Source organism: Aedes aegypti, chromosome 2, assembly GCF_002204515.2.
Source record: "Aedes aegypti strain LVP_AGWG chromosome 2, AaegL5.0 Primary Assembly, whole genome shotgun sequence".
Classification (NCBI taxonomy): Eukaryota; Metazoa; Arthropoda; class Insecta; order Diptera; family Culicidae; genus Aedes; species Aedes aegypti.
In genome coordinates, this window is record NC_035108.1 from 200,704,026 (window position 1) to 200,727,778 (window position 23,753).

General features: G+C 40.2%; 1 protein-coding gene across 1 annotated transcript in view; it reads left to right on the top strand.

Moving 5' to 3' along the window:
• Positions 1–23,753, top strand: part of LOC5575201 (COP9 signalosome complex subunit 1b) — a 34,157-nt gene continuing 10,404 nt past the window's right edge. Inside the window, exons 1-2 of the mRNA XM_021843710.1 lie at positions 1–132; positions 275–589. Coding sequence (XP_021699402.1) covers positions 109–132; positions 275–589 — 339 coding nt within the window. The 5' untranslated portion in view covers positions 1–108. The remainder of the gene's footprint in view (positions 133–274; positions 590–23,753) is intronic.

The following is a 23,753-nucleotide window of genomic DNA, read 5'->3' on the forward strand; positions in this document are numbered from 1 at the left end:
AAAATGAAGAAGAAGTAGTGCCGACATCGATGAGAAAAGTTTCCCGTAAAATCAAAACAGCATTGTTTTTTCGAATAAAATTATTGTTACAAAATACATATTTCAATCATGCCATTGCCACTAATCGCACCGGTAAGTTAAATCGTTACTTTCAAGACTAAAACTTTAAGTAGAAACGATACATAGATGCAAGAAAATTGTGTCTAAAATTGTGAGCTGAAATACTGTGAGGTAACCAGCATCTTCCCAAATAAGCAGCTATTTTTCCTTTTAGAATGCAGTTGAGCCGATGCAAGTTGATGCTCAGCCGGAAGATAATGAGAACAACGAAGAAGACATGTATATCGTGGAAAATCCGACCATCGATTTGGAGGTGTATGCCAACCAGTATACAGGGCTGGCCAAGTTGCACCGGTTGATCTACATAGCGGACCACTGTTCTGCCCTCCGACTGGAGGCGCTGAAAATGGCCATCAACTATGTGACCACGACGTACAACGTAACGCTCTATCAACATTTGCATAAGAAGCTGGCCGATATGTCCGGCGGAAGTACCCTTCCGGACGTCGCGGCTCAGTCCAGTTCCCAGGTAAGCGATATCCCGTGGCAGGTGGGTGTGCTAAGTCTCGATGGTAAGGCAGGTAGACTAATGGAGGCCTAGAAATTGTTATCATTGTTTTCTAGACCAGGCCCAACGCAAGGACCGCGAAGAGCTTAAAAACCCTGGGCTGGTAGCTGGTCCTTTTTAGGCTTAGTCTCTTGTAAGTCTGTTGCCTTGCAGAAATCAGAAATTCCATGAAGGGTTATTCGAGAAAATGTATTTTTTTCAAGGAATTTCTCCAGCATTTAATTTAAATATTACTCCTGTAGTTTTCCAAAGTCTTTGTTAAGGAGTTTCACAAAAAATCCATGCAGTCTTCTAAAGCTTATTTATGTTTTCACACCTGACGAATTCCATCTAGAATGAGTCGAAAAAAATGAAAATCGTGCTCGATAGTCTTCGATTTGGATTAAATTTTGCACATGGTTTTGGTATGGTAGAATAAGTGTTTTCCATAGAAAAATTGATCATTTTGAATCAAGTGTAACTTTTGAAAATGGAATATAAATTTTTGCATGCATCTTATTTGAAAAATTCTAACTCCGAAACTGTTGATTTTAGAGAAAAATGTTCTATGAAGAAGTTGTAGTAAACCATTTGGACTATAAAGCTAAGTATGCTGTTCCGCCCAAGAAAAGTAAAAATTTCTGCCCAAGAAATGGTCAAGAAATTTTCTACAGTAAGCTCCATTTGAATTGACATTTCTTTTCAACTGCGTACTGCGATCAAAGAAAAATGCTTTTCTTGAGCATTTCTTGCAAGAAATTTCCCACGCATCGAGATAGGCGATTACTTTTCTGTTGAAGTGCATACTTCGCTTAAGAAAAAAATATACACTGAAAAATATTTTATTTATTTTCATAAAAAAATCAAAAATAAAACTTAAATTTTAAATTACACAAAAACCCCATTTTAAATATTTTTTAAATTTTCACCATAGAATCTTGATAGTAAACAGATGTTTGGGACAAAGTTTCATGATGGAGACATTTTTGATAAAAAAGTTTTTCTAAGAACAACTTTCAGTCGATTTTCAAAATTTTGATATTTTGTCAAAATAAATACGTTCTGATGATACAGTAAGCATCTTGAAATGATTCTAAGCCATGATGATTATATAAATAATTTCTCTAGAAGTAGCCATTTTCGAATTATATCCAGTTTAATGCAAAAAATATTATTTAAATATTAAATTAGGCCATTTTCATTAGTTATTAACTTATAAAAATGGGGTTCTTGTGTAATTTAAAAATTTAAGTTTTATTTTTGAATTTTTTATGAAAATAAATAAAATATTTTTTCAGTGTATATTTTTTTCTTATAGTCCAAATGGTTTACTACAACTTCTTCATAGAACATTTTTCTCTAAAATCAGCAGTTTCGGAGTTAGAATTTTTCAAATAAATTGCATGCAAAAATTTATAGGTCATTTTCAAAAGTTATACTTGGGTCAAAATGATCAATTTTTACTATGGAAAACACTTATTCTACCATACCAAAAACATGTGCAAAATTTAATCCAAATCGAAGATGGTCGAGTTCTGTGACTGACCGATTTGACATGGAATCCGTCACCTGTTACTGCTTCAGTAATAATTCCTTCGATCATCCTTACCCAAATTTCTTAGAGATTCTGTCCAATGTTTTTTTCGAGAAGTTCCTTTAGAAAATCCTACGGAATATTTTTTTCTAAAACTTTATCAAGAGTCCAGGTGCTCTTTCAGAGATACTTGTTCATTAGGGTTGATTTTAAAACTTACACAAGTTTTATAAGAGGTTTGAAATACCTCATGGATTTTTTTAGTAATTTCTCTCATGTTTCTGAAAAAAAAAATCCATCGATACATTCTTGAAAGAGTGCCTGCTAATATAACCTGAAGACATATATGTGAAAATTCTCAAAGAATTACTGGAGAAATTTCGGACGAAACAGAAGGAATCTCTGGAGCGATTGCTGAAGGTATCCTTAGAGAAATCCCTAGTTGAAATCTTATATACCGCTTCGCGTCGAAAAATGGGTTAACGTTAACTTATAGTGTGCACCTATGCCCTCCGCTATGTGCATTATGCGCACTATTGAGAATCGAATTGCGACGCGGCAAAGTTGGTCAAACATCAAACTTCGCACGTTGGTTAATCCGTTTTTCAACGTGAAGCAGTATAGAAATCCTGAAAGACAATTTTATAGACAATCCCTGGAAGTATTTCTGGAGAAGTTATTGGTTGAATTTAATAATAATAATATCTTGATTTTTTTGCAAATACCTGAATAAATTTCTGATGAAACTCTTAGACAAATACATGCTCCTGTACTATTAGGTTCATTATTGGTTTCTATTAGGTTCATTATTTTGGGTTTTGTGCAACGTAAGAACTATATCACAATCACACGACGCGACGCGAGACAGGTCACAACATTTATGGTTCTTACAAACGTTAAAAGGACATATAAATTACCTCTTTTTTAACGACCGGATTCGGGCTTTCTCCATGCAAGAGGTTTCTAAGTTTATATTTTCAAGACACTCAATCGCTGCTAGCCCTGAAAATTCTTTTTATAGGTATATGGTCCTTTAGCCGCTCTGTCAAAATGATGTTTGAACATTCATTTATTACTTATATTTCAAGTTTAGATTATTTAATTCTAATTTTTGTTCGCAGTTTCAGTTTTTTCATCCTTATACATTTGCTTAGGTTCTTGGATAATTAAAAACTTTTTGTTAAAAAATAAATAAATAAATGAATAACTAAAAAAAGCAAATTTTAATGGGTATTATATAGGAGAACATGGTCTAGTTCGGACCTAGTAACAGTTTTTAGGCCATATATTTTCAGCACGATAAACGGCATGAAAAGTTTTTATGTTCTCGTGAAAGTCTGATTTAGCGCGCACAGTTTTCTCTCAGAGAGTTTTGTGATATATCCTACCAGGACATTACTAGACATGTTTGAACAAAACTCTCTAGAAGGTCATGATTGGCAATTGAATTTTGTAACTTCATTACCGTAACTAAACCTAATTCGATGATCTTTCTGAGATGGAATTTCTTTTCTATTCCATTTGTGTTGAAAGTGCTAAGGGAAGTCCTAGTTGATAATAGTAGAAATTAAAACTTTCTACCTAAAGCAATTTTCAAATAACGAAGCTTTGCATCTTTTTCTTTATGCCGTTGATCCCTTGCCTGTTTCTAAGCTTAGTGATCTTATGAGCACTTCCACACTTATTAACTTCTTTGCCCATTTGTATATTGTGTGGCAAGCACAAAGATACTTTATGGGAATGATCTAGGCAATTATGCTGCCGTGAATCGCAAGTCAGTCCCATCTGTAAAAAGTAGGCATTGAGAAAATGAGCTGTGAAGTTTCTGAATTAGTTTTCTATACGAATATTCAAAAAATTCCAGAGGATTGGAACATGTTCAAATCATAATGAAACTTTCACAATTTGCTTTTTACTACAAAATCTTTTCTTCACGATTTAAAACTACTGTAGTGAGTAGAGCCACGTGAGTTTAGCGAAATTCAAGCCTAGGGGAAGTGGTGGAAAAATTAACAGAGGTGGTAAAATGAACACCGTGCCTTTTACCGAGAAAAAAAAAAAACAATTTGATTGAATTTTTATCACGCACGGACAATGTAGAAGATAAATCGGAGTGTTCGGGTTGATACGGAGGTCAATGGATCATTGAAGGTAGTTTTTGCAAGTGCTCTCCGCATCAAAACAGGCGCCACTGTATATGGGATTTAACATTGTGACAGCATGGACCAATGCACGAGTTCCCTAATTTGACGTTTGAGCGGTGCCGAATTCATTCGTTGCCATGTTCACATAAATAACACGGCACCGCTCAAACGTCAAATAGTGAACTCATGCATCGGTCCATTGCTGTTCTGTCAAACACACAAGGCTACGGTGGCGCTATCTATGCTTTCCATAGCCGTTTTTAGTTATTTTAATGATCCATCGAAGTGAAAATGTCAACGAAAATTACACGCAAAAAAAATTGTGCGGTAAAACTACCATTTTAAGCCTGGTATCCACATCCTAAGTATAGCGGTCAAGTACATTTTTTTGCTAAAGTAATTTTGACAGCTGATCCAGAATGAGCGAAGTGTCACTTATACTTGTGGAATAATTGAGCGGCACATTTTTCCGTACGGAATAGTGACAGCTCCATTTGATTTGTACGGCAGGCTTTACCAATGTTACGAAATCAGCTGTACTTGTCAACTGGGTACAGCTCAAGTAATTTGGACAGCTGAAGTATTTCTTGGCCATTACTTGTCCTATCCTTTTGCACAGTACTTACGAAGTGGATACTACCCATTAGGAGCAGACCAGAAATGCGCTTTGTTGCGACGACTGCATCCATCGAAGCGCCCCTCGAACGCATAGAAACCATCCATGCGAATGAGTGGGGAACTGTCAAATCAAATAAGAATTGAGAAACAGCTTATCATTGTTGATTGATGTGGAAGCAGAATCATTTATTAAGAAGTGAATTATAATCTATATTATTACTATATCCTTATTAAAACTAAATATTTACAGATAGCGCCTTGAATTACAATATATTAAATATAAAAATTTGAATTTGTTTGCCTAGTAAGAGACCAAATGTAAGTAATATGAAATATGCCATTCGACTATCTCTAACTAATAAATTTATAGCTTTGAGCTAATCTCATCGGGAACATTGACGAGTTTTTGCTGAAAAGACCTCCGAAAGGCCAATACGTCTTAACAATCTCAAAGATTTGAGCCATCACCATGCAGAAATCTTTCGTTCGTCAGACGCGATCGAAAACTCGAGCCACCGAAGGAGCGGCTACCAGTCGTTCTCAACCTACCCGTGACGACGGTGCACGACTCAACATTCCAGAGATAGTTGCAACAGTCTTCGAACCTTCGTTGGTTGACATTGAGCACGGCGATGATAATGATTGTGCCGAGTGTAGACGACCCAATAGCGCGGAGTTGTACATGGTACAATGCGGATATTGCAAGCATTGGTACCATTTCTCGTGTGCAAAAGTGGATACAGTTACGGCACGGTCTAGTGAATTCGTTTGTGCGAAATGCAAAGCGTTGGATCCACCACCACCCGCTAGCACGCGAACCGGGCGATCGAGTGGTGCAAGTTCGAAGAGAATGCAGATTGCTCGGGATCTTCAGCGGTTAGAGGAAGAAAGAAATTTGCGGGAACGACTGGAAGATGAAAGGATGCAGAACGAGAAGTTGCTGGTCGAAAAAGCGATGAGAGAAAAATTGGAACGCGAAAAGGAGTACTTGGATCGGAAGCATGAATTGCTTCGCCAGCAAGACGAGGAGGCATTGAGTATGCGGAGTAGCCGTAGCAGTCGAAGTCAAGCAAGCAGTCGACACAAGGTAGAGGCTTGGTTTGACCAACAACAAAGGCTCGATTCGCTCATCCTTCCGTTGAATCAAAAGGATCCTGAACAGGTATCTGCGAATCCACCTGCAGACCCTGTGGGTTCATCAACACCTGTGGACATGAGCAAAATTACTGACGTCGAACTCCAGCAGGCTCCAGCTGGAATCATGGAAGCTGAATCCGTTCCTCGTACAACTGATAGCATTTCCATTGGAGAAAGCCCGGGGACGGAAGATGATTTCCGTCAAGTTCAGCCACAGTATAATATAGAACGACAGCCAAACGTTCCCAGTCTACCGTTGGTGAACTTACAGCCGTTCATTCGTCTTCTGGAGGAAGCGAATCCCACAAGCACGTTCGTCCCAAAACCAATAAATGCGGATCCAAGAATCGTGAAGAGAGTTATGGGGCCATCATTACCCTACGCAGTATGGCAACGCGAAACAAGCGAGATGCGGAAGCAGCATGCTCGTGAACAGCAATGCCCAGAGGAATTAGAAGAACCCCGTAATCGACACCATCGCGAGCAGGAGTTGGTTGATCTGTTGAAGCGTTCCGAGGAACAGCGGGAGCAGGACAGGTTGCGGATGCAGGAAATTGAGGCTATGCTAACGAGGCAACATGCAATCGAAAAGCAACATCAAAAGGAGAACGACGTTAGGAGAAAGCGAGAAATGGAATTAATAAATCAACTGAAGCTCATTGAACAACAGTACATGCAGGAAAAGGTGAAGCGTGACGAAGAAAGGCAATCGTTTCTGGCCAAGGAACAGCATCTGACTGAGCAGCTGGATATTTTGCGTCTACAGAGCAGACAACCATCGACTGCGGAACAGCACGGAAAACTGACGGATCCAACTTGCCAACAAGGTTCAACCGTGAGTACTAACCATTTCGAAACAAGTCATTTGTACGAGACAAATCCGAATCGACCTACACCGTGTCCAAGTATTGCAAGTCAGTATAGGAGAGTAGGATCCCCCCAGACTCCATATGTAACTCCAAAGTTAGGGCCAAGGCAGCCAGACTTCATTCAAGCCGAACCGGCGCAATTCGATCTCTTCGAGTCCGCCTATCCTCAACCGGTGTTACAAGCCCCTACACCTCATCAGTTGGCAGCAAGGCAAGTCATATCGAGAGAGTTGCCGATTTTCTCTGGTGACCCCATCGAATGGCCACTTTTCATTAGCAGCTACAATCATTCTACCGAGGCATGTGGCTACTCCTCTTCAGAAAACCTGCTACGTTTGCAACGATCTCTGAAAGGTGCAGCCAAGGAAGCTGTTAGTAGTTTTCTCCTGCATCCGTCTACAGTGCCACTGATCATTTCCACCCTTCAGACGCTGTACGGGAGACCTGAACAGATAGTGCACAATCTTGTAGCTAAAGTGCGTAGTACGCCCGCTCCGAAAGCAGAAAGACTGGAGACGCTTATCCAGTTCGGTTTGGCTGTGCAAAATTTGTGTGGTCATTTAAAAGCGGTAGGAATGGCAAACCATCTTTCCAACCCTATCCTGCTTCAAGAGCTGGTGGACAAGCTGCCGGCCAATATTAAGTTTAGCTGGGCACTTCACCAAGAGATTCTACCCATGGTTGATTTGGATTCATTCAGTGAATACATGAGGAAGGTTACGAACGCTACCAGTGGAGTTACGAACTTCTGCGTAACAGGAAAACCTACGAAAGACGAAAAGGTCAAGATAAAGGATAAGGCTTTCGTGAATGCTCACGCGACGTATGAACGGAAGGATTCAAAGCCAGCTACCAATCCAGTATCCACTGATCAACGAGAGCAGATCCAAGATTCTAAAGGGAAACGCAGCGAAGGAAGTAAGTACTGTCCAGTATGTAGCGTTGACAACCATACTACTGCGAGCTGCCCAGTCTTCAAGAAGCTTTCAATAGATAATCGGTGGAATTTTGTGAAGGAAAACAGGCTGTATCGCCGTTGTCTGGTTTCCCATACTCGTTGGCCATGCGAAGGTGAAGTCTGCGGAATAAATAGTTGCCAAAAACGACACCATCGACTGCTACACTATGAACCAGCCAAAAAGCAATGCCAGCAAGCAGTGAACTCAACCGATGCAACTGTGACTATCCATCGTCAGCCCTTTTCTTCAACATTGTTCAAAATCCTACCGGTGACACTGTATGGGAAGAATGGCTCAGTAAACACGTACGCTTTCTTGGATGATGGTTCGTCTGCAACCCTCCTGGAGAAAACCATAGCGAACGAATTGGGTATGAGTGGGAGTGCCCATTCCTTATGCATTCATTGGACCAGCGGAATAAATAAAAAAATTGCGACAATGGAATTGGAAACTTTCAGTATTTCGGAGCCTGGGAGTGAAAAACGCTTCAACCTTTCCGAAGTGTACACTGTTGAGAATCTGGGTTTGCCTGAACAGACGTTGGATTTCGAACAGCTAACGAAAGAGTTCGAACATTTGCGTCATCTTCCCGTCAAAAGCTTCCAAAGGGCCGTTCCTGGATTGCTGATTGGATTGAGCAATTCGCATCTGCTGACCACCGTAAAGATTCGAGAAGGCAAGGGGCAAGAACCAATCGCTGCAAAGACCCGTATAGGATGGGCCGTCTGTGGTCGTGTACGAGGGGGAGAAAAGCAATTCCACCACCATGCACATATGCACATATGTACAGATTCGTTCGACCACGACCTGCACGACTACGTCCAGGAGTTTTTCTCTGTGGAAAGCCTTGGAGTAGCCATAGCCCCAAACCTGGAAGGTAGTGAGGAGCAACGAGCACGTCAAATTCTCGAAGAAACAACAGTACGGACAGAGAGCGGTAAATTTGAAACTGGGCTACTGTGGAAGCATGATATAATTGAGTTTCCGGATAGTAGACCAATGGCTGAGCGTCGATTAAGATGCCTGGAGAGACGTCTGGAGAAGAATCCACAGCTATACGATAGCGTGCGGCAACAAATAGCCGATTACGAGTCAAAAGGATATATCCACCCAGTAACCAATGAAGAAATGTCGAAGTTTGACCCGCGACGCACCTGGTACCTTCCGTTAGGCGTGGTACTCAACCCGAACAAGCCCGGGAAAATACGAGTCATCTGGGACGCGGCGGCAAAAGTTGGCGGAGTATCTTTGAACACGATGCTTCTAAAAGGACCAGACTTCTTAACACCGCAGCTGTCTGTAACGTTTAAATTCCGTGAGCGGGAAGTGGCGTTTTCCGGCGACATTCAAGAGATGTTCCTTCAAGTCGGAATCCGTAAAGAAGATCGCAGCGCGCTGTTATTTGTCTATCGCAATTCTCCAAGGGAGCCGATGGTGACGATGGCGTCCGACGTTGCTATCTTCGGAGCAACTTGTTCTCCAGCTCAATCACAATTTGTGAAGAACCGGAACGCTACAGAGAACGAGGAAGAATACCCTAGAGCAGCGGCAGCGATCAAAAACAAGCATTACGTCGACGACTATCTTGATAGTGTCGACACTGAAGAGGAAGCCGTTGAGCTAGCATTGGATGTGGCTAAAGTCCACCAAAAAGCTGGTTTCCATATCCGCAACTGGGTTTCAAATCGATCATCAGTCCTCGAAGCAATCGGTGAAGTGAACCCAGTAACAGTGAAAAATCTTTCGATGAACAGTCAGAGCGGTTTCGAGCGGGTTCTTGGGATGTCGTGGCTACCGTGCGAAGATGTGTTCTGTTTCACAATCAACGTACAAGACAACCTGGATGCTGAGATTGCGCCGACCAAGAGGAGAATGCTTGGCTTCGTAATGAAAATCTACGATCCATTGGGGCTAGTTGGCTCGCTAGTTGTACAAGGAAAGATACTACTCCAAGACGTCTGGAGAGCTAAAGTGGATTGGGACGAGCAAATTCCCGAAGTTCTGTTCGCACGATGGAAACAATGGATGCAGATTCTGAAGGAGGTGAACGAAGTCCGCATACCTCGATGCTACTTTCCGGGATACAGTCCAGCCTGTTACGATACCTTGGAGCTCCACATATTCGTGGATGGAAGCGCACAAGCATATTCCTCTGCTGCTTACTTTCGTGTTCGAGATCGTGGCCAGATACGATGTGCGTTAGTTGCCTCTAAAACAAAGGTAGCTCCGCTTCAACTAGTTTCTGTTCCACGATTAGAATTGCAAGCGGCCGTAATTGGTGCACGTTTGCGGAAGTCCATCGAGGATGGTCACTCAATAAAAGTCACACGCACGTACTTCTGGAGTGATTCTAGCACTGTCATTTCGTGGATCAAATCCGACACACGTCGATATCGGCAGTACGTAGCGTTTCGAGTCAATGAGATTTTAAGCTTATCCAAAGCTGAAGAATGGCGATGGTTAGGAACTAAGAGCAATGTTGCAGATGAAGCCACCAAGTGGGGAAAAGGACCAAACTGCAAGTCTGGAAGTCGCTGGGTACGTGGTCCTGCCTTTCTGCATGGTGAAGAGAATTGTTGGCCGAAGGATAAGTTCGAGATAATCGACGAAACGCAAGAAGAGCTGAGACCAGCGTACGTGTGCAGTCACTTTGTGGCAGAGACAATCATCGACATATCACGATTCTCCAAATACGAACGGCTGCTACGGAGTATGGCGTATGTGCACCGTTTCAGTAATAAGCTTTTGCAACGAATGAAAAGAATGCCGTTCGAAGATACAGGGAGTATAAGTGGTGAGGATTTGCGGAATGCGGAGAGATTTCTCTGGCGATACGCTCAATCAGATGTTTATCCAGATGAGGTCGCCTTATTGAAGCGCAACAGCCATTTGACACCAAATAAACGACAATCGCTGTGTCGAAGCAGTTCGTTAGCGAATCTTCCACCTGTAATGGATGAACACGGACTGATCCGTGTGGATGGTCGAATCGCTGCTGCAGATTACGTAGAATACGATGCCAAGTTCCCTGTGATACTGCCTAAGGGACACCCGATCACAAGCTTGTTGTTGGACTATTACCACCGAAAGTTTCGCCACGCTAACAATGAAACGATCGTGAACGAAATTCGTCAGAAGTTTTACGTGCCGAAACTAAGAACTCAAGTTCGATCAGTAGCAAAACGTTGCCAGTGGTGCCGTATTTACAAAGTCGTTCCGGAAGTGCCGAAGATGAGTAAACTACCTCGGTTCCGTATTACGCCCTTTGTGAGACCTTTTACGTTTGTAGGCATAGACTACTTCGGGCCTTATCTAGTAAAAGTCGGTCGTTGTGCGGTCAAGCGTTGGGTAGCGATATTCACGTGTCTAACCGTTCGGGCTATACACATGGAGGTAGTGCATTCTCTGTCAACGGATTCGTGCAAGAAGGCAGTTCGAGGGTTTATAGCTCGCCGAGGTGCGCCACAAGAAGTGTACACGGATAACGGAACAAACTTCATTGGTGCGAGTAAAGAGCTAAACGACGAACTACGAGAAATCTACAACACCTTGGGCAGCAGTTTTACGGATACGAATACTCAATGGCGGTTCAACCCACCGGCTGCCCCACATATGGGCGGATGTTGGGAGCGGATGGTCCGATCCGTGAAGACTGCTATTGGAACTTTGCCGGAGTCGCGGAAGTTGGACGACGAATCGTTTATCACCCTACTGGCAGAGGCGGAGCACATGGTGAATTCGCGCCCGTTAACCTTTTTGCCACTCGATAGCGAAGAGAAGGAGTCGTTAACTCCAAACCATTTTTTGATGCTTAGCTCTAATGGAGTTCGACAATCGATCAAGATGCCGGTAGATGAAAAAAGCGCTCTGAAAGGCAGTTGGGAGCTAATTCAGAACAAGTTGGATTACTTCTGGACTCGCTGGACCGTCGAGTATTTGCCAATAATATCTCGGCGATCAAAATGGTTCAAGGAGGTTGCACCAATCGAGATAGGAGCGTTGGTGATGATAGCAGACGGGAAAATCCGGAACCAATGGATACGTGGTCGTGTTACCCGGACATATCCCGGCAAGGATGGAGCAGTACGACTAGCAGACGTAGAGACGCCTACAGGGGTGTTGAAGAGAAGAGCGGTGTGCAAGCTGGCAGTTTTGGATGTCTGCGATCGTCAGGAACCTGCAATGAGCAATGGTGATATAGGCAACGGGCATCATGGAGCAGATCGTCGTGGATATGGTGCCGTCGAACCAGTGTTCACACGACACGAGGGGGAGGATGTTGCGACGACTGCATCCATCGAAGCGCCCCTCGAACGCATAGAAACCATCCATGCGAATGAGTGGGGAACTGTCAAATCAAATAAGAATTGAGAAACAGCTTATCATTGTTGATTGATGTGGAAGCAGAATCATTTATTAAGAAGTGAATTATAATCTATATTATTACTATATCCTTATTAAAACTAAATATTTACAGATAGCGCCTTGAATTACAATATATTAAATATAAAAATTTGAATTTGTTTGCCTAGTAAGAGACCAAATGTAAGTAATATGAAATATGCCATTCGACTATCTCTAACTAATAAATTTATAGCTTTGAGCTAATCTCATCGGGAACATTGACGAGTTTTTGCTGAAAAGACCTCCGAAAGGCCAATACGTCTTAACACGCTTGATTTTACCATGTCTGTAGCGTCTGTAGTCGAAATCAGATTGTTGTAAATTATTTCTGTCAAATGTACCAGTAATGTGGTGGGAGGTGGGATGTACCGTAGACATAGTAAATTGGTCTGAAATTGCATGATAGATTGAAGAATGGGCATAGTCAGCTAAAATAGTAATTTTTACCACAGATTTTTTTTCTCGTGTAAGATTAAAAAAACACGTTTGAAAATTAGAACTGACGTAACTTTCAGCTTGGAAGTCTTGAGGTTTTTCAGTGAGGTGAATATCGTTATAATATGATGTCAAATCTGATACCTTTAGATTTCTTTTTGAATGGGATACAATCATAAATGGATATATTTTCGGGAATGCAATGAAAATTTTCAAAAATATTTGTTTTGCTTACTTTTTTTGTATGATATTCATTTTACCACCAACAGCTGTTCATTTTACCCACATAAGGCAGGTAAAATTACATTTGCATCGTTTTTTGCTAGCGATAAAAATATGTGAAAATTTAACTATTTCAGCCTGAATTCGTGTCGCAGCTATAGATCACATCCCTATTTTTAATGTTGTGCGATAGAACTGTACAAATACTCGTTTTTCTATCAAAAACAAGATGATATCCTTAACGTGTTAATTTTACAACCCCTTCCCCTACTTCTACTACCATTACCAGCCCTGTTCAATTGTACAAGTAGAGCTATTTATCTAAGTACCATTGATTCACAGCTCGATTTTCTACAAAAAATGATGGAAATATTCTCGCTTGGTAATATATTAACCCTATCCCGCCCATGACTTTTTTTCATTATTAAAAATAGAAATGTACATTTATGCGCAAAATCGTAGAACAAAAGCTTGTTTTTGAACTATGAATTAGTGTTCAAGATAACCTAAAATCAAATATGAGGTGGTGCTCTGATGCACCACAAGGAACTGAGTGTACTTTATGGCTTAATCGTAATTTTTGAGATGAGCTTTCCTCAAACGCTTTTTTAATTGTCGTTTCTTATTTTTTCCTTTACCTAACTCGTTACATGAGTATAATCCAATACTTCACCAAGCCAAGATAAAAAGCATTCAGATGACGTAAAACTAATGCTGAATATTAGTTCTCAGCTGTGCGGCTATTGGTTGAACCCTACACATTATTGAACATGTGTCTTATCATATGGCGATAATAATTTGAGGATTCATGTAAAATTCAAGTATAAACGATGGAAAAATCACTAGATGAACTCCTGAAGTACCTAGTATTTTTATTGAAGGAATTCTTGAAGAAATTCATGGTGGAATCTTTGGAGTAATCTATTCGGATATTCTTAAACTTACATGGAGTGTATATTGATCGAAATGTATGGAGGAATTCCTTAAGAAGTTCGTTAATTTTCGGAGTAGGGAGCAGGAGTTGGAGTTTTTTAAACACTATTATTATCACCACCCTCAAAAGTATCCCCGTCTATCGTAACACTGTTTCCTATGCGGATTCTGTCGCACTCGGTTCCGCCTATCAGCATGTAGGTACTTTGTTTTTGACGCATTCACCACCTTTTGTCGCTTCACGTTTCAGGCGGGTGCACAGGTCTGTCATTGTTCCAAATGTTCTGCCGACAATACCCATATCATCTGCGAAGCAAACAAAATGGCTGGACCTTGTGATAATCGTACCTTGGTTATTGAACCCGGCTCTCCGCATGGCACCTTCCAGCGCGATGTTGAACAGCAGGCACGAAAGCCCATCACCCTGTCGAAGTCCCCGGCGGGATTCGAACGAACTGGAATATTCGCTCGAAATCTTCACGCTATTAATCGTTGCTTGTGAGCTTCCCGGGAAAGCTGTACTCGTCCATGATTTTCCATAGTTTTTTGCAGTAGATACTACCATAACCCGCTTAAAATCTATGAACAGGTGATGCGTTGGGATTTCGTATTCACGGCATAATTGGAGGATTTGATGTATAGTGAAGATTTGGTCCGTCGTCGAGTGGCCGTTGACGAAATCAGCTTGATAACTTCCCACGAACTCATTTGCTATTGATTATAGACGACGGAAAATAATCTGGGATAGCACTTTGTAGTAGAGGGTCTTGTTTCCCGGACTCGAAAAAATCCCGGGATTCGATGGAGATTTCCGAGGCTGGTGTCAACAAACGGTACACTGGTATGAAAAAAGATATGAATCATTTAAGGCTCTGCTAAAATTTGAAAAATTATAGAGAGCAAACTAAATAATATTTCTTGATGAAATCAATGCCGAATGGTAAAGTGAGGTATATACCTGAAGTTCATGAACAAATTGTTGAAAACATTTGAAATTTTCACTTATTTGAACATTGTTTAAAACCATAATTTATGAATCGGCAAAAAAGTTGTCCACAAATATGAATCAATTTGAACACGATTTATGAATCAGATTGTAACTTTCAATTATTTTGCAATTAAATGCTATATAGTTCATATGTTTATTATAATACTGCGGACAACGTTAATTATATCCGGGGATGAACCAAGTATTTCAACAGTCTGCATAACATTGCTTGATCTTTAATTAATAATCTCTTAACTTGTGAACATTGAATTTGTGGATTTATATGCTACTGGAGCTTGTTTATTTGAAGGATGATGGCAGTTAATGTAATTAGACAATTATTAGATCTAGATGGCAGAGCTCGTAAATGCTTGACTCTTCGATTGCCTTTACTGAGGATTCCAATATAATATGCCGATTATATAGTGGCACATTACGCACGTGAAAAAAATCGGTTACATAAATGTAAATGATACTCCATGACCTCTGTTTTTTTTTTTTTCAAAAGTCTGAATGCCTTTTACTTCTCCATGTGTCTGATAGAAGAGCCACAGTTCAGCCAGGGAGGTAATCTAAAAAACTTACGTACAACAAAAGTGATCATAAAAATGACAAACAATTGGTATTGATATCAATCAGGGAGGATGTAAACCAGTTCTTTTCTTCCCACTCGTTACTTTTGGTCCTTCTGCAGAAGCAATACCCCGTTTTTCTTGCAAAATTAGGAAGAACCTACCAGGTGTAACTAAAAAATCGTTACATTTGGTAGAAACAGTTTATCTTTGTGTTCCTCGCAAATTTAGGATTTTCTATTTATCCATAAATTATTCAACATAACAATATAACAAGACATAACAAGACCTCAACTCGTATAAACAACGTCTACAATTTTGATGGCCATATAAAATTATAATCCCCCTAAATAACTTTTTTTCATAAGAATTTGTTCTTTCCAAAATCATGGAAATTTATTAGTATGTTCAGATTCCTTTTCCACAAAAAAAAAAAAAGAAATTTGTGTAGTTATAGAACAGTTCCAAACTACTATTGCTCTCCCGTAACAAAATTTTACTTCGGAAATTATTTGAAACAAAGAATCATTTTAATAAATACAAAGTACTAGTAGTTTGAACGCTGATTCATAAATTGTGACTGGTGTGTATATTTCCCACAATTTATTGATCAAGTATTTTACTGAAAAATCTTAGCCAAATCCGTATAAATACGCATTTATCTCTCATAGCTATTTTTATTGAATCTGTAAATGTTGACTGGGCTCAATCTCTCACAAAAAATCTTTGGAACAAACTTTAAAACGTCGTTTCTAGCTACACGTCAATAGGCACACGGCTTACAATGTTGGCCGAAAATACAGCCCAAATAGCTACAAAAAGAATTTAGTTATATTGTTGGTTCATACCGCGATCAAGCGCTATTTTACTGAAATAAAAATCATTGAAATGGCTTAACATTTTGTGTTGCTTATCAGTAAAAATGATCCTGTGATATTTTGTGATAAGTTTGATAATAATTTTGTTTTTTGAAATCAGCTGATTCATAAATTGTGGGTGATTCAACTGCGTGGGGTGACTACAAGCTTTCCGACGTCTACACACGGTCGACAATCTCGGCTTACCACAACAGACCACAAATTATGCGATACACACATCTCAAAAAGCTCCCGGTGAATCCTAATCGGACAAAACAACGTTCATCTTCTCGCTACACTGAAGTTGCGTGAAGGGAAGTTGAATGAACCGATTGCAACGAAGACCAGGATTAGATGGGCAGTGTGTGGCAGTCTACGGAAGCCACGAGCTAACACAATACACTGACAACTACATGTGCACGTCGAGCCGACCACAGGTGATCTCCACGAGTACGTCAGTCGCTTTTTCGACATCGAGAGTTTGGGTGTAGCTCTTGTGCCTACCGTGAAAGGTATGGGAGAACAACGTGCCTTCAGTATCCTGGAAGCGACCACACGCCGGTTGAACAGCGAGAAGTTTGAGACAGGCCTGCTCTGGAAACATGACTATGTAGAATTTCCAGACAGTCGGCCGATGGCGGAACGACGCTTCAGGTTCCTGGAAAAGCGTTTAGCTCGAGACTCGCAGCTTTACGACAGCGTTCGTCAGCAAATAGCTGACTTTAAACCCAAGGGTTACATACACGAAGCGACAGCGGAGGAAATTAAAGGATTCGACCTGCGTCGCACATGGTTCTTACCGATTGGAGTCGTCGTGAATGAAAAGAAGCCTGGGAAAATTCGAGTGATCTGGGACGCAGCGGCGAAAGTTGACGGCGTATCATTGAACTCCTTGTTGCTCAAGGGCCCGGACCTTCTGACTCCGTTATGTGCCGTTACTATCCGTGATGTTTCCGTACCGAGAGCGTCAAGTCGCAGTTTCTGCAGACATCAAAGAGATGTTTCTGCAAATCTCGATCCGGGCGGATTGGATTGGACGGAGGCCAAACGGACGTTGCGGTACCTAAAATCGACTACAGATTTGAAGCTGGAGCTTGGCGAATCTGGACAGCTATACGCACACGTAGACGCGGACTGGGATGAAGACCACCAAGACCGAAGATAAAACTCGAGGTTCATCTTTCACCTAGATGAACCGATTTCCTGGGCTGCTCGAAAACAGCAGTGCGTTACCCTTTCGTGCACCGAGGCAGAATACATGGCTTTAGCCGAGGTTTGTCAGGAGCGCTGACGAAGGACATTGGTGAGAAGCTCATCGGACGAATCACAGTGCTCGAGGACAACCAGAGCTGCATAGCGATGCTGCTAGCCGAAGGAGAAAGTCGCAGAACCAAACATATTGACACACGGTTCAATTTCATTCGGGACCTAGTGAGCAACAACGTTATCAAGGTTCTTTACTGCCCGACTGAGACAATGGTCGCTGACGTTTTGACCAAACCGTTGTCAAGAGTGAAACTGGAGACCTATCGAAGAAAAAATGGAACTTCAATCGTTGCAGCTTGAGGAGGAGTTAAGGAGTACAAGCACCCTAAGATTGAAGCAACCCAATTAATCGTAGTATGCTATGTAGAATAGATAATATAATATATCATTCTTTGTCACACACTACTAAAGATCGGTTGGTTTCTCTGCAAGCTCCAATAATATGGCCAATTGCTTCCACTCCTCCGGCAGCTGTTCCGTATGCGGTGGTGACGTTCGGTTGGGCCAGTCGCGTAGGGCGCGCGGGCGTCGATATTGGATAGTTTTGGGCGCTGTTTCACCATCACTAAGTAGTGATCAGAGCCAATGTTAGCGCCAAGATAGATTCTGAAGTCGGTTATTTCGGAGAAGTGCCATCCATCGATCAAAACGTTGTCGATTTGTGATTTCGTCTATTGTGGTGATCTCCAACTGTAACGATACGGGAGGCTGTGCTGAAAGTAGGTGCTACCCATGGTATACACAACAAGGTAGGCTATTCCCACGTGTAAACAACGATTTTCAATAAAAACATGTGTCGTCATTTCTATCGCCAAGCATGGGTCTAGAACAGTGCTTCCCAAACTTTTTTAACTTTCGCCACCTTGAGTCCGATGTTATCTGGAATCGCCCCCCTGATATGTGATTCAAAAAAAATATTTAAACGCTGTACGCCAAAAAATGTCTTCGACTGACATATCCATAGAATCATAATACAATAACTATTATGTACCGTAATCCGGGGTAACATTGATCATTTTTTTGAATATTTTTTAAATATTTCGTTTGAAAATGCAAATGTTGCAAATTTTATATTTTTAAAACAAGTACTGCCACCCATAGCTCGTGACTGTATACTGTATTTTGTTTTTTGAAAGAGTTAAGCATTTTTAAAAAAATGTTTTAAGCGACTTTTTGATTTAGCTGATATGGGGTAACATTGATCACCTATGTAAACAACGTTCAGTGATATTGAAAATGTCATTACTCACTTAAATCATGGTCCCTGAAGCCGAATATGAAGGCCAAACGCTTACAAGTCATTTACTTTTTGAGTTATTTCAAAATTAAAACACCTTGAACCACGGAATACGCCTAAATGTAGGCAATTGTCTAAGGGAATTCTACATTCTTAACAGTAATTCGTTAATGTTGCCTAATTGAGCATACTTATGAAAATTTTGACAACGGAATCATTTTTAGCGATGCCATTTTTAGTAAGAACCGCATTTTCCTTGCTCATATCGTTTGCTGAACTTATGTGAGATATGAATCTTCGGTAGTGTCATCTTACCCATTGAAATCATTGTTTCGAAAAGTTGACAAATTTACGCATAAGGTAAACGCAATTTTCGCAAAAATCTTCACTTTCATTAGCTTATGAGTATGAGAAAGAGAAACACCATTCATGATTTGGAAATGTTCCAGCAATAAATGATAATACGAACTTTTTACGAGATAAGTCATTCCGATCAATGTTACCCCGCTGATCAATGATACCCCGGATTACGGTACATTTAAAAATATTTTCTTGAATTTCGAGAACCCACATCTATTAATTAGGATTCATTCAACTGTACTTTATAATAGCAAGTTTAACAATGTCTTTCGTGCATTATAAGCTACTAAATCTGTTTTCGATACAAGCTCAGCCCAGTTTTAACTATTTAAATGTAATTTATGCAAGCACGCCAACTGGGGACGAAGTTGGGGGTGAAGCTCTCCAAAATTGAATCAAACGCAATGTTTTCCGAGCAAACGCACTTCTGTTCACATGAATATGTCATATTTGAATTGCATTGATTATTTTTGCAATTGTGTGTTATTGGAAGGTCTCGCCTTCCCAAATACGTCACCATTTGGCGCGTATGTAAAATATGATTCGTTAATTGTGATTTCATATTATTTTAACACCAATAAAAACTCTGATTTTTCCGGACGTTCATAAGGTTCAAATCCGACGCATCTCTGATATCAAGGTTATTCAAACCTATTTTTAAATAGAATGCTTTTCGTCTTTGAATTCAAGCGGTTTTATAGTTGGAACCCGATTTTGGTCAGCTAAGTTTAGCGAAATTTACTTCTACCATAAGAAATGATAAGAATGTGTGCACCGAAACTTCAAAATGGGTACTGTCGATTTTTTTTCGTATATAGCTGGATGCCAAATCGAAGAAATATTGGAAATATTCTGTGTGTTTTAATTGTTACCTGTGACAAATCAGTCCGACCTTGTGAAAATCTCAATTACCAACCATTCTTAAAACTCACATGATGTTAAAAAACTAACATTTTGTGTTTGACAGTTTAGGTGGTTTCTGTCATAACTTTATAATAACCATAATTAGAGATATAACGATCTAAGGTAAAATAGTCCTAAAATTAGATAAGTTGATTAATCATCAGATCCTCTAAAGGTTGTGAGTAGTTATTTTAAAATGCTCCCACCCAGTAAACACAAAATCGTATAAGATAGCGCATAAGAGTACAAATGTGGAGGCGATATACGTACATGCGCCATAAGGCTTCATGCAAGATGTGCGTATATCGCCTCCACATTTGTACTTTTATATCTCATCATTTACGATGGTGTGTTTACTGGGCATGTTAGCATTTTCGCCCCCTTTCTGGATTTTTCGCCCCCCAAATTGTGTTTTGCAAATTTTCGCCCCCTTGAGCTTGAAAATCGCCCCCAGGGGGGCGAATTTGCCCACTTTGGGAATCACTGGTCTAGAAGGATAGAAAAAAAAGAGCCGGCTTTGCTTTCTCTTGCACACGTTCGAGATTGCGATAGGAATGACGTCATTACCAAATGTCATTTTTCGGAATATAATACTTTGTTTCTTTTTATCGTGGGTGCTACGAATGGCTATATTCTTGGAGGTGGCAAAATCTACCAGTCTTAGGCCGTTCTCGTTCGACAGCCGGTGGGCGCCGAACTTTCCAATCGTCGGTCTGAACTCCTCCTCCTGACCAACCTGAGCTTTCAAACTATTGTAAAAGCTACTGAATTCATATTTGGCCACAATATGCCTCATATCGAAGTGCTCTTTATTGCAAAGTTTTAGACGACATAGAAAAACCCTCCATGCCATGATATGATGATATTGATGACATTTTCCATATGACATATTGGAATTCGGGGTAATGTCATTCGGAGTGATGAGTCGTTCGGGGTTTTGGAATTCGGGGTAATGGGGTAGAATCACTGCTTGAATGTTTGACCAATGCACGAGTTCACAAATTTGACGTTTGAGCGGTGTCATATTTACTCGTTGCCGTGGTCACCCATGTCGTACACTGAACGAAACCTCCGGTCGCACATTGAATGATTTGTAATTCACATGGTTATAAAACTTCATATCCCTCATTTTGAATGATTATGAAAGAATATGATGCATCCACTATTTATTGAACAAAAATCATCCAAATTAGAGATGAATAATAGAACATAATAGAATGACAATCTGCAATTAATCGAATGATGATAACACAAATGATTATCATGCAATTTATGACGGATTATTAGTTCTCCCATGTCCCATACCGAAAATCATTCATTTACTGTCTGAAGGCTGGTTTGCTACTGACAAGAAAAGAAATCGCCTATCTCGATGAGTGGAACATTTCTTCCAAGAAATGATCAAAAAAATCATTTTTTTCTGATCTTAGTACGCAGTTGAGGAGAAATGTCACTTCAAAGGGGGCTCTCTGTAGAAAATTTCTTGACCCATTCAGTCAATAAATTTCTTTACTTTTCTTGAGCGTAACATCATACTTAGCTTGATATATCAAGGGAAAAGGGAATGCTCCTAAACGTCAAATTAATCTTATAAATATTTACGTAAACATCATGGTGGCGGCAGCGTAATTTGAAAAACATTACTGTGTGGAAATTACAGGTAATTTCACTTGAAATCTTATTTTATCCTCATTTGCGTTTTTTTTCAGACTTCTTAAGAGTGCCTACTAACCACAGGTCGCTAACATCCGAATATTTAGGTGCCATGGAGCTATATTCTTCTTCTTCTTTCTGGCGTTACGTCCTCACTGGGACAGAGCCTGCTTCTCAGCTTAGTGTTCTTATGAGCACTTCCACAGTTGTTAACTGAGAGCTTACTATGCCATCGATCATTTTTGCATGTGTATATCGTGTGGCAGGTACGAAGATACTCTATGCCCTGGGAAGTCGAGAAAATTTCCAACCTCGACCGGTGGGATTCGAACCCACGACCCTCAGCTTGGTCTTGCTGAATAGCTGCGCGTTTACCGCTATGGCTATCTGGGCTCCATGGAGCTATATACATCACACAATTATGTTCCTTACAAGACGGCTGGAAAAACTGAAAACTGAAGATGTTAAATAATGAGTTTATATTACATTTAAGAAATATAAAGCAATATCAACAACGTTTTGTAGTGCTTAACTTTTGATTTGATTTATTTTTAATTAATAACTAACATGAAAAAGGGGTTGTTTACATGTATGTATGATAATAATTCAATTAGAGGCATCTATTTGAATGATAAAATTCATTCCAAGACTGGATGATTTTCATTCGGAGTGGTTTGTAAACAACTGATTTTCGCGAAGATGAAAATCATCTTGATTGTGTCTGAGTCAATAATCATTCAATTCGTGGCGGGGGATTTCGTTCAGTGTATATAACAGGTCCGGCTCTAAGTATGTGTTTGCTTGTACCGGGTACCCCCGTTGGTTTGACCACACTGAACGGAATCTCCCGCCATAGATTGAATGATTTTTGCCTCATCCGAGCCCCAAACCTATTTTCAGACACATGCAAGATGATTTTCATCTTTGTTGAAATCATCTGTTTACAAATCCCACCAAATGAAAATCATCCAACTTTGAAACGATTTGTATTCATCAAAAAGATGGAGAAAATTGAATGATTTTCATACGTACATGTAAACAACACCTGCTATGTTAGTTCATAATGTAACATGATTCATATTGAAAATACATAACGAAGTTGATGGTTCTATAACAGAAAATTTCGTTTATTACATCGATATTGCATCAAGGACATTCTACAAAATCGGCTGCAGGAATATGAATAATGTTCAATTACCTATTTTATTCACGGAGAAAATTAAACCACACCACGTTGCGTCCACCATACGATTCACAAGGATGATTTGACAACTGGGATCATCTGCAATCCATTTGTTGTTTTAAACGATAATTGAATGATTTTCGATTTGGGACATAGAAGAAATTATTATCCGTCATAAAATGCATGTTATTCATTTATGCTATCATAACTCAATTATCTACTTATTTTTAGACGGATGTGAACCAAAAATCATCCTAGAATTGGATGATTTTTGTTCAATAGTGTGTGGATGCATCTTACACCATAAATTTCATTCAATTCGTGGATTTATAGCCAAGTGAGTTGGGAATCATTCATTCTGAGGCGGGAAGTTTCGTTCAGTGCACATTTAATCTGAACACTTCAATACAGTACCAGATTTACGGCCTAACTGACAAATGTAAACAAATTGAGTTTTATTCACCTAACAGTTTATTTGATAAATTACAATCATACAATGCACAACTGTTTTTTTTTTTTAAATAACGTTTTTCACGAAATAAGTGAGAAAAACAAAAAGGCGCATTTGATATTCTCTTTCGATACGAACTCTGATGTCAATTTCGCCCATCTTCCCCCTTTGCGATAACCGGGCGCATTTGCGATTGAGTGTGGCAGCAGGGCGCATTTAAAACTGAGTGGTCAGAAGGTCGATAGTGAAGAAGGTTCGTGTGAAAGAGCGTAGCAAAACGGCGAAACTGATGATAGTCAAAACAGAAGGACGAGGTCAAAAGGCGCAATCGCGGCTGTTAAACTGAAGGAGACGAAAAACCGAGGGGCGCAACAATCCTCAATTTTGATGAATGGCGCATGATGCTTTTTTATTTATTTAA